This window comes from Merops nubicus, unplaced genomic scaffold (assembly GCF_000691845.1).
Source record: "Merops nubicus isolate BGI_N331 unplaced genomic scaffold, ASM69184v1 scaffold20397, whole genome shotgun sequence".
Taxonomy (NCBI): domain Eukaryota; kingdom Metazoa; phylum Chordata; class Aves; order Coraciiformes; family Meropidae; genus Merops; species Merops nubicus.
This window is the reverse complement of record NW_008622543.1, coordinates 37,576-51,987: the sequence shown is the minus strand read 5'-3', so window position 1 is coordinate 51,987 and position 14,412 is coordinate 37,576. Positions and strand designations below refer to the sequence as shown.

General features: G+C 38.1%; 1 protein-coding gene across 1 annotated transcript in view; it reads left to right on the top strand.

Moving 5' to 3' along the window:
- Positions 1 to 146: 146 nt before the first annotated feature.
- BAZ2B (bromodomain adjacent to zinc finger domain, 2B) overlaps positions 147 to 14,412 on the top strand; it is a gene marked incomplete at its 5' end in the record, with an annotated part of 51,662 nt that continues 37,396 nt past the window's right edge. Inside the window, 5 exons of the mRNA XM_008944834.1 lie at positions 147 to 545; positions 3,404 to 4,010; positions 5,265 to 5,561; positions 8,405 to 8,465; positions 8,956 to 9,064. Of these exons, the coding sequence (XP_008943082.1) occupies positions 147 to 545; positions 3,404 to 4,010; positions 5,265 to 5,561; positions 8,405 to 8,465; positions 8,956 to 9,064 (1,473 nt within the window). The remainder of the gene's footprint in view (positions 546 to 3,403; positions 4,011 to 5,264; positions 5,562 to 8,404; positions 8,466 to 8,955; positions 9,065 to 14,412) is intronic.

Below are 14,412 nucleotides of genomic sequence, written 5' to 3'. Positions count from 1 at the left end.
TATATATTTCAAGATTGCTTTTAAAGTTATTTTTTGTCCTCTGCCAAGAACCATGTAATTGTTTCATGGGGATTGATAGATTCTTTTTTCTTTTGCAGAATCTTTAACTGATCTAGTATGAAAAATCAAAATTACCTATTTTGCAGGTGCTAATGCATAGTAGCATAACAGATATGAAAACTGATGGACAAAAACCACATGAAAAGTCTCAAGAGAAAAGAATACACCAGCAGATACCTCTTGTGTCTGATTCCCAGACTCACTCATCATTCCAGTCCCAGCAGAAGCAGCCTCAGGTTTTGTCACAGCAGCTTCCATTTATTTTCCAAAGCTCTCAGGCAAAGGAGGAATCTGTGAACAAACACACAAGTGTCATACAGTCTACAGGATTGGTTCCCAATGTGAAACCTTTGTCTTTGGTACATCAAGCCAAAAAGGAAACCTATTTAAAACTCATAGTTCCTTCCCCTGATCTACTCAAAGCAGGGAATAAAAATACCTCTGAAGAATCCGTCTCTTTGACCAGCGATGTAAGATCAAAACGGGTGAGTGGAAGATTACTGGTGTTTTTTTAGTATTTGTAACCTTCATTGCCTACTCTAACAAGATGTAACATTGTGCTAAATACAATATTCTAAAATTATATGTAGCTTTATTTTCATTACACGGGTTTTGTTTTTGACGTGTTTTCAGACTTGGTACAGATTTCAGGATTATGTAATACAAATAAACTGTATGGGTAGCTATATTCTGAAATATTGCTTCTTTTGGTTTGGGTTTTTGTTGGTGGTGTTTGTTTTTTAAGAGAAGCAACTATTTTTTCATTTTAGATGATTAACTATACATGACAAGCGGTCTGAGCTGTTCTATAACATTATCTTGGAGAAAAGTCAGCTGCCTATGCATGTGTGCATGCTGTAGGGTATATGTGATATAATCACCTGCACAGCTTACTGTCATGTACTGCCAAACTGGAGGTTCGTGGTCATTGCATGGTGGAACTTCACCCCTGTCCTGAAAGCCATCAGTGTACTTGGGGAGGCACTGGATACAGAGAAAGCAAAAGGTTTTGTCACGGGTCTCAGTTTTGGGCCCTTCACTCTCAGAAGGATGTTGAGGGGCTGGAGTGTGTCTAAAGAATGGCAGTGAAGCTGGGGAAGGGTCTAGAGGCCAAGTGTGGGGAGGAGCAGCTGGGGGAGCTGGGGGTGCTGAGCCTGGAGCAAAGGAGGCTCAGGGGAGACCTTCTGGCTCTGCACAGCTCCTGACAGGAGCCTGGAGCCAGGTGGGGGTCGGGCTCTGCTCACAAGGGACAAGGGACATGACAAGAGGAATCAGCCTCCAGTTGCCCCAGGGGAGGTTGAGGTTGGCCCTGAGGAACAATTTCTTGCCCTGGAGGGTTGCCCAGGGCTGTGCCAGGCTGCCCAGGGCAGTGGTGGAGTCCCCACCCCTGGAGGGGTTTCCAAGCCGTGGAGATGTGGGCTGAGGGACACGGGGCAGTGGGGACCTGGCAGGGATGGGGAATGGTTGGACTTGATCTTGAAGATCTCATCCAACCAGAACAATTCTATGAAAATGAGCAGCTAGTATCAACAACAAAATAATAAAAAGTGCTTCTGGGTAAATTGTGTGGCTTGGATATTTTTCCTGTGCTTCTCCTAGTTGAAGTCAGAATACTGATTTAATGTTGTACATATATAGTGTGTAAACATGGCTTTGCTTTTTTTCAGTTTGGATAGTTTTAAGTTGAAGTACTTATAATTACCTTTTCAAATTGTGATTTTAAGCAAAATAGCTGAAAACATTTTAAAAAAAATGTTTGATTTAATCTCTGGTTTTGTTTGCTCTTTAAACATACAAGGAGGTGTTAATGTGCTTGCTAGCTGTTAAAACTCAATATGGCTGTTGCAATAAATTTGATCTTTTTGCTGATCAGGAGTCTACAGTATGTTTACATGTGTCTGTCTTAACAGTTTTGTAGCTTACAAAAATTTTTTGTAGATTCTCAGTTTGTTTATTCTGTTAATAGAGATTATGGTGACTAGTGGTGAATTCTCATAATTTCTATTCAGTTAGATTTGAGTGGGGATTAGAAGAGAATAAAATGCTAGCATTTATAAATGTTGAGGCTTGAAACATACATACGTATAGAAGCATATTTATCAAGTCAAGTCTCATTATTAAAAACAAACTTTGTTTTAAACTAAGTAATACTGATGAAGAGTAAATTGAACTCTGATTCCACTGCTAACTCAGTCCTCGGTGAGGACTGAAAAATACTTTTATCACAGTTTTTATTTGTAGTCCAGAAGAGAAACACTGTTTTTTATAACCAGCAATTACTTTGTAGAATTCAGATAAGCTAGTAATTTACCTGGAACAGTTAACTAAATTACAATTACAAAGCCATACTTTTTTTGCCATTGGAAGAGGCTTCTGCTGTCAAATTTAGGTTATGAGTCTTCAGCTGATGATACCTCACCAATTAGTGTTTGATTTCTTTAAAACTTTTACCAGAAACGTGCAATGTTTGAGTATCTATTTTACAGGATTTTGTAATTTCACATTTAGTTATAAATGTTAGCAATTTCAAGCATATATTGTATTTGACTTAATATTTTAGAAACTATTTAAAATGTACCATTTTTATCCATTCTGGGTTGTGGTTTTTTTTCCATCAAAGATAATGTTTTTTTTTCTCTTTGCCTTGGAAGAGTCTTGAGACTAAAGGCAGCATAAGCTTTACATTCATTTCTGAGCCACTACTGATTAAGTTGTACCTGAAGAACTTTCAAGGACCACTTTTCAGGGTTTAAAAAATAGCATATCGCAGTACTTCTGAAGAATACCATTTATCTTTTTTTTCTTTTTTTTTTAAGTAAATTTTTTCTATGCCAGGAGCCTTCTCCTGGGTTTCTGCTATGAATGTAGCCATTAGGGGCTTGTATTTACCTTGTGCTTTAAAATGAACTAATCACTAAAGCTAGTTCTGTATTCACAAGTGATATTTTTATATGCTGAACTGAGTAAAAAGTGGTTTTTTTTCCTATGCCAGTACAGAAGAGTGATCTCTTTTTAAAAATTTTATTTTCATTATGCCTAATATCTTTGTGAAAATCACTGTCTAGAGTGATGTAGCAAATGAAGAAGCTTCCATACATAATTTAGGTCCATTTCATCTTGCGTTCGGTTTGTCTTTTCCTGCTTGATTTACAGCGAAACTCATGAGACATGCATAACTTGTAGTTACTCATCTTTTCTGTTGTAACTAGCACTACTTTTGACCTGCTAAAAATAGCTTAGCAGATGTTTTAAGATTTTATACAGTTCTCCTGCCTGAATGCTTAAAAAAAAAAAAGTAGTCAAAAATCCTCACTCTATTCCTCTTGTGTTCTTATTTCGCCAGGAACAATACAAACAGACATTCCCAGCAGCACAGCTGAAGAAACAGGAATCATCTAGGAACCTGAAGAAGGTTATTGCAGCTTTGTCAAGCCCCAAACCAACGTCTAGTTCACCAGCTCATCAAAAACTCGCATCCTTGGAAAACAACCATTCTAATCCATTCCTGACAAATGCACTTCTAGGTAATCACCAACCCAATGGAGTTATTCAGAGCGTCATCCAGGAGGCTCCTCTCGCACTTACTACGAAACTGAAATCTCAGACCAAGATGAATGAAAGTGTAGCCATTTCTAGTAGTGCTCCCTTTTCTTTGCCAGTAAACTTGAGTGTGTGTGGGAAAAAAACAACTGGTAACCGGACACCTGTTATGGCCTCTACCTCTCCTGTGTTGCCTGGCTCAGGAAAGGATAAACCAGTCAGCAATAATGCAGTAAATGCAGTAAAAACACACCGCCTTCATTCTGCAAAGCTGGTGGTGGAGCAGTTCAGAGGGGTAGACTCAGATGCCCCCAGCAGTAAGGACTCTGATGACTCAAATGATGATGATGACGACGATGAAGACGAAGATGAGGATGATGAAGATGATGATTCTGATGATAGCCAATCAGGTGGTTTAATCTTTTTAATAGGAAAACCAGAAACTTTCTTTGTGTTTGTGTTGAAAACATGCGTTTCCCAACATGTTTTAAAATAGGAAATTTTGTGGCAGCATGGCCCACATTGTCCTACAGATATTGTGGAAAGTAGCACACATCTCACAGACCTCCACTGTGTCATGTCCAAAATCCAATTGTGTATCCTGACGCTTGGTCATATGGCAGGTGCATTCAGCTGTCCTGGTAAGGTGGCTCCGCAGCCTTCTAGAAGGGCTGTCAGAGACCTGCCTTCCTGATCAGTCACCCAACCTTGCAGCTCATGTATTGTGTGTGTGACTAGAGGCCCAGGAGGGTGATGGAGAGAGGAGGCTGGTTGATGATTAAGTATTCTGGCATTTGAGCCTATCTGCAGAACTGGCTTCTCCAGACAGAGAGGGTGTAAACAAAGGCCTTGAGTCAAGAGTGGCAAGGAAAGCATGTTTCTAGACTTCTTTCAAGAGCACGGTAGTCAGTCAGCAAGATTAGAGAAAAATGCCAGGACATTTGTAAGGGCTGCCGTGTTCAGGTGACTATTTTAAAGGCTCTTGAGCAATTCAGAAAGGCAAGGCCTGTCTTAAAAGAGTTCATTGTGTTCCCAGTCACTCCTTTCTTCCCTGTGTACTGATACCCTTCGGGTGTCCGGCTCCATCTTCATCGTTCTCTTTACTCCTCTCATCCACACACCCTATACTTATCCTCTGCTTTCAGTTTCTTACCCTCTCTACCCTTTATTTCAACTCTTCCTTTGCTCAGACTGCTACACTTCCAATTCTGACACCTTTCAGTCTGTACCTAGTTCCATCCTTTGCTTCCTCTTCATGCCAGATTTTGCAATCTGAGAAGTGCCTTTCCTGTGGCAGGGCTCAGCCACTGCGTGGCTCACAGGGGTTGTCTTAGCTGTAGCTCCTTCTAAGGTAAACAGTTCCTTAAAATAATGCAGCTTATGTCTCTCATGTCCTCATGGAAAAACAAATAATTCCATTCGAAACAACAGTGCATTATCATGCAGAATTACTCCATGCTGTCATATCTGTAGTAATTTTAAAGTTTAGGTAGTTAATTACAACCTTCTGTTTACAGCTCAGGATAAGTTACTAAAAAAATTGAAGTCAATAAAGTTTCTTACTCAATAAGACAAAAGAGACTTGGCAAGTATTAGAACTTAAATGTATTTGCTATTAGTTATCAAGTCATAACCTGCATTTTGCCACACTTTCTTTTAAACAGAGTCTGACAGTAATTCTGAGTCAGATACAGAAGGGTCTGAGGATGAAGATGATGAGGATGATAAAGACCAAGATGATTCAGATACAGACACTGAGGGAGAAAAAACTCCACCGAAACTGAATAAAACGTCATCCTCTGTGAAGAGCTCTTCCATTGGTCTCTCAGCCCATTCCACTCCACTTAATCTCCAAGTAGCAAAGACCCCAAACTCTGCGCCAGCTGCCTTATGCCCTGAGTCCCAGCCTGCAGTTTTTCTTGGGACAGCACCATCTACTCTTACACCAAGTGCACACTGTGGTATCTGAATGTCTTTTATTATAGCACAATGTAATTCTAAGTGGTGTGTGTTGTAAAATTAATTATAAAAGTAGTTTAGACATGGGTATCAAATGATTTTTTACAGTAAGAGCAGTCATTTACTGGAACAATCTTCCCAGGGATGAGGTAGTCCCCGTCACTGGAGGAGGTTTTCAAGGTGCTGTTGGACAGGGTGCTAGATAATCCCAGCTAGGCTCCCTTTTCCATGAAAGGTTGGACCAGATGATCTTTTGAGGTCCCTCCAACCTGGGCTTATTCTGTGATTCACGGGTGTTTGCAACAGACACTACAATCAGTCACAGAGCTGCAAGTTCTGAAGACCTGAACTTTACACTTAGTCGAGGACATTTTAGCTCATATAATTATTTGAAAGAGGTTAGGATGAAATAGCAAGAGTTGATACTTACTACATTAAAACTCTTCATTATTTAGTCTTTGTTGTCCACCATTTTATTCTAAAGTAGTTATTCTTACTTGTAATTTCTTCGCATTGTAGTTTGCATTCTGATTCTTTTATTTCTGCCCCTTCCTCAACAAATTTAATAACCATATTTAGTTAAAAGACAAATTTATTCGTTATTCTTTCAAAAATCTCAGGAGATTTTATGGATTACATGCAAGGAATTATTTTTTAAAGGGTTGTGGAAAGTATATTTAGCATTTGCCTGATGTTATATAGTTTTTTGTAATCCTTCATTTGGTGCCTAATTTGTAAGATTTAGTAATTACTACTACTACAGAAAATAATGGATTTTTGAAAGTCACACCTTAATTTACATGTTAACAATTGAGTGGAATTGCATATTGGCTACTTTGAATTAGAAACTTGATATTTAGTTAACATGCAAGTAAGTAGATTTTAAATGGGGATGTGGCCTTATAAATCAGTTTTTATATTTGGATTCAGTGAAGTAGGAATTTCATTCCATGTCAGCAAGGACATTAACTTTGAAGCAGTGTAATGTGATTTACTTTATATTTTTTCTCAGAAACATGCCTATTCATTTCACAGTCTGTAAAGGTTGTCCCATGTGTTAGGAGTAATCCAGGTGGTTAAATTACAAAGTTAGATTTTTTTTTTCCTCAGGACTCTGTGTTGATTTATGATGCTTTGAAAAGGCTGGTAGCAAAAGGTTGTCTGTTCACAGAGGTGGAAGGTGGAACAAATTAATTTTGTGTCCTTGTTTTAGGTGTAGTACATTTTGCTAATAAGAACCACCATAATAAAATGAAAATATTTTTGTTTCCATTTTACATAAAGCTGGCTAGTCCTTGAAGAGGTTTTGTATCTCTTCTCTGTAGCTGTTTTTCACTGGACAGTTCGTTTTTTCAATTTGTGTTTGGACAAGCAATCTCCCTCTCTCTCCTGTGACTGTTAGAAGCAATGTAATAGTCCTCTTAGTTCAAGACTGTGGATATGTGGCCGTGAAGTTTCGCATCCAGGCATCGGCACTTCTTCAGTGCCTTCTGTAGAGGACTCTTAGGAGTTGCTTCCAGACTGTGCAGGCATCTCAGATGGAAACCTGTGCCGTGGCACTATGTGACACTCCTAACTTTAAGAGGTTGGAGCAAGTGTCAGGGCTTCAGTCAGATAGTGATACTCTCCTACGTCCATTTCCACAGGAAGAGAGATGTAACATTCTGTATGAAAGGTCCAAACTAATTTATTGAGAAATTAGTTTGCAATAGTTTGTCTGTGTGCATAGTTCACGTCATACACTTCTCTCAGAGGCCTGAGGAAAGTATCAGCCTTTGGCCCTCTGTAGAACCCCATGTTTGGCAGTTGTCTGTATCAACAGGGTAGGAGGCTCTTCAGAGGGACCTGCCCAGGCTGGATCAATGTGCCGAGGCCAGGGGGATGAGGTTCAACAAGGCCAAGGGCTGAGCCCTGCACTTGGGTCACAACAACCCCTGTAGCACTCCAGGGTTGGGGCAGAGTGGATAGCAAGTGCCCAGCAGAAAAGGATCTGAGGGATGTTGATTCAGCTGCCAGAAGATGAGCCAGTGTATGCCCAGGTGACCAAGAAGGACACCAGCATCCTGACTTGGATTGTTACCAGTGTGGCCAGCAGGACTAGGGCAGGGATCCTCCCCCTGTACTGGGCACTGGTGAGGCTGCATCTCAAATCTTGCTTGAGTTTTGGGCTGTCCTGGATGGATTTAAAAGACAGTAGATGTGGTGCTGTGAGGTGCGTGTTGTAGTGGTGGCCTTGGCAGTGCTGGGTTAAGGGTTGCACTCGATGATCTTGAAAGTCTCTGGTTCTCATCTGAACCAAAATGATTCTGTGATTCTGTGTTATTGATTTAGTGTCTTGATTACCATCAAACACAACATCTGTTTGAACTTTGAAAAGCTGTAATAATCCTGAAAACTTTGTATTTGGCAGTTGACTTTAATTTCTACACAGTGCTCTTTGAAGACAGAGCCTATTGTAATGCATGGATTTTGAAAGTAAAGAGTGTTTTCATTTTCATCTTCTCTACTGATAAAATTTAAATATTGTCTGGCATAGAGAAACAGATGTGCAGAGAATTAATTTAATAATACCTGAGAGCCAAACAAGACATACAGTTCAGTATAGCATAACAGGTTTTCTTCTGTTTACAGTTTTAGAAGAAGAGGTTAAGGGAAAATTAGAGGAAAATATTTCAAAAGGAGATTAGTTATATTAATTTTATTGGTACTCGGGGTACGTAATTACTAGAATGCAAAAATTATTTCTCTTTTGGTATGGGAATACAAGGATAAAAAGTATATTTTAAGAATATGTTGTTTTTATTTTGTGAATTCTCTCAGGTGTTAATCAGAAGTTCTGTTTTAGGTAGTTCAAAAAGACGAAGAGTAGCAGATGAACGGGAGCTGCGTGTTCCTCTCGAATATGGGTAGGTTATATACGTACTTGATACTCCTTAAAGGGAGATAATACCCTCAAAAGTCAGTTGGTAAAGTAATGACAGTTTAAAATTTTTGAGGCTGAATAATAAGGAAAGGACTTCAACAATTTAGATACCCAACTCACAGTGACTCTGTGAATCTCTTTAAATGCGTCAACTTATTTCATATGTTAATTTTTGTACATCAGATTGTACATGACCTGTCTTTTTAGCAATTTGGCCATTGGAATTTAATCCTGATGGTTAGATCTACCAGTAGAGACTCAAATAAATCCCTGAAATATAGTTCTAAGCTGTTTAAAATATTCATATATAGTCAAAGTTTGAACAATCTATATCTGCTTTTGCCTGATTTATTATACACTTGTCACGCTTTAGATACTCACCTTTTTCCTTTTGTGTAAAAACCTTAAATTGCCATTAATTACTTGGTTTTTAAAAATGCATTGTTGTATGCAACTATTTCGTATTACTCTAGCTGGCAAAGAGAAACCCGCATAAGAAACTTCGGTGGTCGTCTTCAAGGAGAAGTTGCATATTTTGCACCTTGTGGAAAGAAGCTGAGACAGTATCCTGAAGTAGTTAAGGTACCTTCCTCATTTGTACTTCTGTGTTCTAATGCTACTAAGCATGCTTGCAATTAAAAAATGCCTTTTTTTCCCTCCAATAAAGATACTTGTTTCAAAATATCCTGTGATGTGAAGTGTAATGTATCCCAGTCTCTTACTGATTTGATCTCCTATAAATGCATATCTCTTTGATAGAATATGCAAAACATTACACTCACAGTTAGCTGTACATCAAAGCTGGGTTGTAATTATTTACAAGCTGAAGTGGAAAAATATGTGATTTTTTCAGTATCTCAGCAGAAATGGAATAATGGATATCTCAAGGGACAATTTCAGCTTCAGTGCAAAAATAGGAGTGGGTGACTTCTATGAAGCCAGAGATGGACCACAGGTATCCACTTTTTAAAAAGTAAAGTCTTTGATCCAAGGAACATGAACTTAAAATTAGGTGAAGTAATTTTTACTACAATCTGAAGCATTGCCTGTTTTTAGCTAATTCTTTCTAAAAATCGTGCCGATTTCTTAATAGTGGTTATATTGAGATGCCGAGAGCCTGATCCTGGGCAGTGTTGAGAACTGTTCCTCTCAGTGATTTTATCAGGAGGTTGCAGGAATTCGGCATGCCCTACGATCTGCTCTGAGCCTGGATTTAGCTAGTATGAGAGAACTCTGAGCTACATTTTATCTTTGTCACTGTTCAGATATTTCTGACTAAAACTCTTTCTTCCTTTACTGTATAAACCTAATCTTGATAGTGATTTATGTGTATGCATTAAATCACACTCTTTTCATATATTCATATGCATAATATATATAAAATAGGGTTTTAAATACAAGTGTGTTCTGTATTGAGAATACCATCTGAGCTTCCTGAAGCATGAGCTTGTTACGGGAAGGAATGCTTCGTTTATACCAGTTACACTTTACAGTGGTAGAACTCTTAAGACTTCGTTTAGATAAACCACACAAGGATAAATAAAATAAGAATTTAAAGGCAATAAATACTATGTTTATGACTTACTGTGGTACTGTATTTTGGTCGTGTTGCTATTTCTTCAGGATTTGCACGATTTGGACTTCTGTCAGTGAATGTATTTGCTTCTTTAAAAGATAAGTAGCCTGAATATGTTACTAGAGGGATATGGACACACATCATACTCTCAGCAGTCTTGAATTCAGGCTCTAGTTAAGCTTTCTGTCCTTGTGATATCCTGCAGAAATATGTAACATTTACATAGTAGGGAGTAATGAAAACCGAGTTCATACTGCTCAGCTGCTGCTAGGTGTGCTTCCTGATTCCTGGCTTACAGGGTAACACTTTGCTAAACCCTCTTTATACTTGGCCTTCATAAAACAATTACAAGTTCATGTAGCTGTCAACTTTATTACATACCTGAATGGCTTGATTTAAGTAATTCCTTATGCTGTGAACATAATGTAATGTCAGGATATCTGCACCCTTTTTACCCTGTTAACTTTTTTTGCGTCTGTTGCCCATATTACTTCACTTCATTAGTCTAGTCCCATTCTCAGATTACCTCTTTCTTCTCCCTTTAATTTGTGTGATGATTTGCAGATTTTCCCCTTATTTGATACTATGAAACTTCAGAATGAAGCCATTGGGAAGGGCAGGTTTCTGTAGGCAAGGCTGGCAGTATGAATATTCAGTTCCTTTATATCTCACTGTAGTTTCTAATTGCATAGTTTCTGGTCGGTTCCATTGAGACTTGGTTAGAAAAAGGAGTTTTTGTGTAAAATGGTGCCAAGGGCAGCTGTAGTAAAGTGTATTTATGTTTTATGAATGAAATTTTGAATGAAAAGATTATAATGTAAACAGTAATAGCCTGAGCTACACTCAGGCTTTTAATATGCACTTAGTAAACCTGTAAGTGTGTGATACTGACACTTCATGAAGAGAATTTGCTCCCTTTTTACTGAAATTTTTTGAATTATCCAGCTTTGAAACAGTATGTGTTAATCATACTCATGGGTATCTGGAGGTAATTCCAGAAACTTTATTTTTACTTTTGCTGTAATTTTGATTTTTCTGTCTAGCCTTTCAAGGGTACTCCTCCCTTTCTTTGTCATATATTTCTGTCATCTTTTGCACACACAGCATGCATCCAGAGTCATTGGGTAAGCTTCACAAAGCTCAATGACAGAACGGGGTGCAAAGGAAGTAATCTCGGAGCTAAATCAGTTACGTTGAAGAATTACCTATAGCAAGGCAAGAATACATGGAGTACCTGCTTCTGATAGCACCTGTGTTTCTGTCTCCTGGCAACCAAATGTTACGGGTTATTCAGAGGAGTGTTTAACTGCTTTAAGAGAGAGGTATATCTGGCAAAAGTGGTCTATGAAGTAGAGTTAGAAGAATGTTTTAAGTCTGGCAAATGTGGAAATTCAGTGACAGGACCTTGAAGCTTTCAACTGTTGTGGTTTAGAAGTATTTGAATGTGATTTGAGGTGATGGAGGGGGCACGGGTCCTTACAAGTTTGAGTAATATGAATTGGAATACTGCAGCAGGTAGTGGATGGAAGAGAGTGTTGTGGAGTGATACTGAGCTGTGCCTTAAGGTTGTGTCTTTCTGGCTTTAAGACACAGCAGCAAGAGTATCCAACACAGAATCACAGAATGGTTGAGATTGGAAGGGACTTCTGGAGGTCCCAGCTCAAGAAGGATTACCTGGGGCCATGTCCAGACAGCTGTTGCAAATCTCTGAGGTGAGAGACCCTGCAACAGGCCTGGTCACCTGCCCTCAGTCACCATCACAGTGACAGAGTGTTTGCTGGTGTGCAGAAGGACCCTCTGTGCTCCAGTCTGAGGCAACGGGCAGGGTCATGATGTGGTTAGAGAAAACTTGAGTCTCCATGCAGCTCCGTTCAGATCCATTTTAGCTGAAGATGAAATGTTAGTAGGAGCAAAATACAGACTTCTTTATCTGGACATAGGTCTCTGGAAGTAATTCTTAAGTCATGGTAAACGGGGCATGTAGTTTTTTTCTCCAATAAAATTTTGTGTAAAGCTGTGAAAATAATGGCTTATGTTTGTTTGTGTGGGTTCCTCCCCTGACCCCCGCAACCAACAAGTCTGACTGCTTTTGTAGGAAGGTACAGGAAAGGAGGAGAGGGATTAAAGCACTTCTTCCCGTCTCCTTAGTGTGAAGTAACTCTTATGTATGTTTTACTCAGAGTATCTGATTATGATGCTGCCTCAGAACAAATAGAGTGTCTTTATAAAGCATGAAGTCTACCTCTTTTAAGTTAATTTCTAAGCTTACTGTTGCTTACTTAAGAGACTTATCCTGTCAAGAAATATTTACAGAAGTCAAGTGCTTATTACAAATGCAATAGAAACATCATACACAACAGCCAACTATAAAGTCAACTGTCATAGACGTTTGTCATGTAGCAGTAATTACTTGCTTCTTTTTGGTATAACTGGAGTTTAAAATGTTCGTTCCATTCTGAATTCTGCAATTCAATTTAGAAAGCTTTGTTTATAACTTCTTCTCACAAATCGAAACAAATTAATTAGTGTGTCTCTTTCTTGCACTGTGCCTATGGTTCTGCTCATTAGTTTGGTTAACAGGTTCTGAGCTTGGTTCTGCTTCCACACATAGTTATCTGATGCCTTTTTGGCAAATGTCCTGATTACAGTACAGTGTTAAAATAGATGGTAGATATCTGAAAGTGAGAAATTGAATTAAGATTTTTTTTTAATTACTTTCAACAACAAAACACAATATTTCAGGGTTACCTCTGGTTTTTTTCTCTGTTTGTGTAGTGAGGCCTAGCTTTATGAAAGCCCCTGATTCTCCTGTTCTTGGTGTATAAGTACAGTATTAATTCTAGCTTACACTGCTCAACAGACAGAACCTGATAAATTGTAAGTCGGGTGCTAGACAGTGAAATGAAGGTGTATGCCTAAGTAGTGCTGTTGAAGATAGAGAGTGAATTGACTTCTGTTTAAGTAGTATTTGTAACTACTTAGCGTTAAAAGTCCTTAGTGATGATGCATTGTACTCATAGTGATATTGTCATGGTTCTGAACGGTGTGTTTTTAGAACACAGCTAATAACAAAGCCCTTTGGAATGTCTGTAAGCTAAGTGTGAGATGTACTCTTGGGATGGTCTTACCTGGGAGAGATTCAGACCTTGAAAAAAGGTCTCTTTGCAGACACCTTTCCTTGTATTTCCATTCCTTGGAGTCTGAAAGCTTCACTAGCAAAATGCCATGTCTTTGGTCAAATCTTAAATATTAAACATTTGTAATTATGAAGAGTGAGAGGGAAGAATTAAGATAAACTGTCAGAATAAGCAAATAAAATTGTAGTCTATGTACAGCAAAACTGATCTCCATACATGTAAATGTAAAAGCTTTGGTAATGCAAATGTATTTTTTCTGAACTAATTAAATTAATGTGTTTTGGAAGTTACTAACTTTAATTCTTGCTTTAGCAGACATTTTAAAAATCTTTTACAAACTTCCTAAGGACAAATTGTAGAGTACTCCCAAAGAATACTTAGCTTACTTTTTTTTACCCATATTTTTCAAAAACTTGGAAAAATGGTAAAAGATGTTACAGTTTGAAATACTCAGGTTCAGTCAAACTGGATCAGATAGACTATGCACCTGTTCCGCTCAGTATTTGTAATAAATTATACTTTTTATCAGTTAAAGTTATTTCTATTTGAGGACTAACAGGTATTTGTATTAACAAAGTATTTCAGTATTTGTTTTTGAGAGTCCACAAATCCCAGCAGTAACAGTCCAAGTCTCGGATGCATTGTTGCACACTTTGTTCAGCTGGGGAACACAGCTGACATAACTTTTAGCTGGGATGGGTGGATTCTTATCCTGAACTTCTCATTGCCTCACGTTGATGCAGAAATTAATTTTCTTGCAGTGGATGAAGGAAGAACTAAATTGTATTAAATAAAGCTTAAGAATGAAAATGGGTCAGTGTTTTTTCAACTCAGTTGTTGAGATCTGGAACACTCAAGAAGGCAGTATTTGAAAATACACTACTGCATTTGCTTGTTAGTGTGTACAGAAATTCTGACATACGTAAGAGTTTGAAGGCTAGGACTCCAAGCCTGACACATTTTTTCATTCATGTTGAGCAGTGAATAATGATGATAAATAATATGATAATGGTTAATGATGAATAATTATTTATTAATCACTAATTAAATAATTGATAATTTAATTGTTATTACTTATTGTTAGATTATAGTGTTATGATAGTATTATATGAACTTAGAAATAACTACTCTGCTTTCACATAAAGAAAGACTCTATTGTGCCCTTTAAAAAGGGGTGAGCGATAAGTGATTTGGTTAGGAATAATGAAAAATAACAC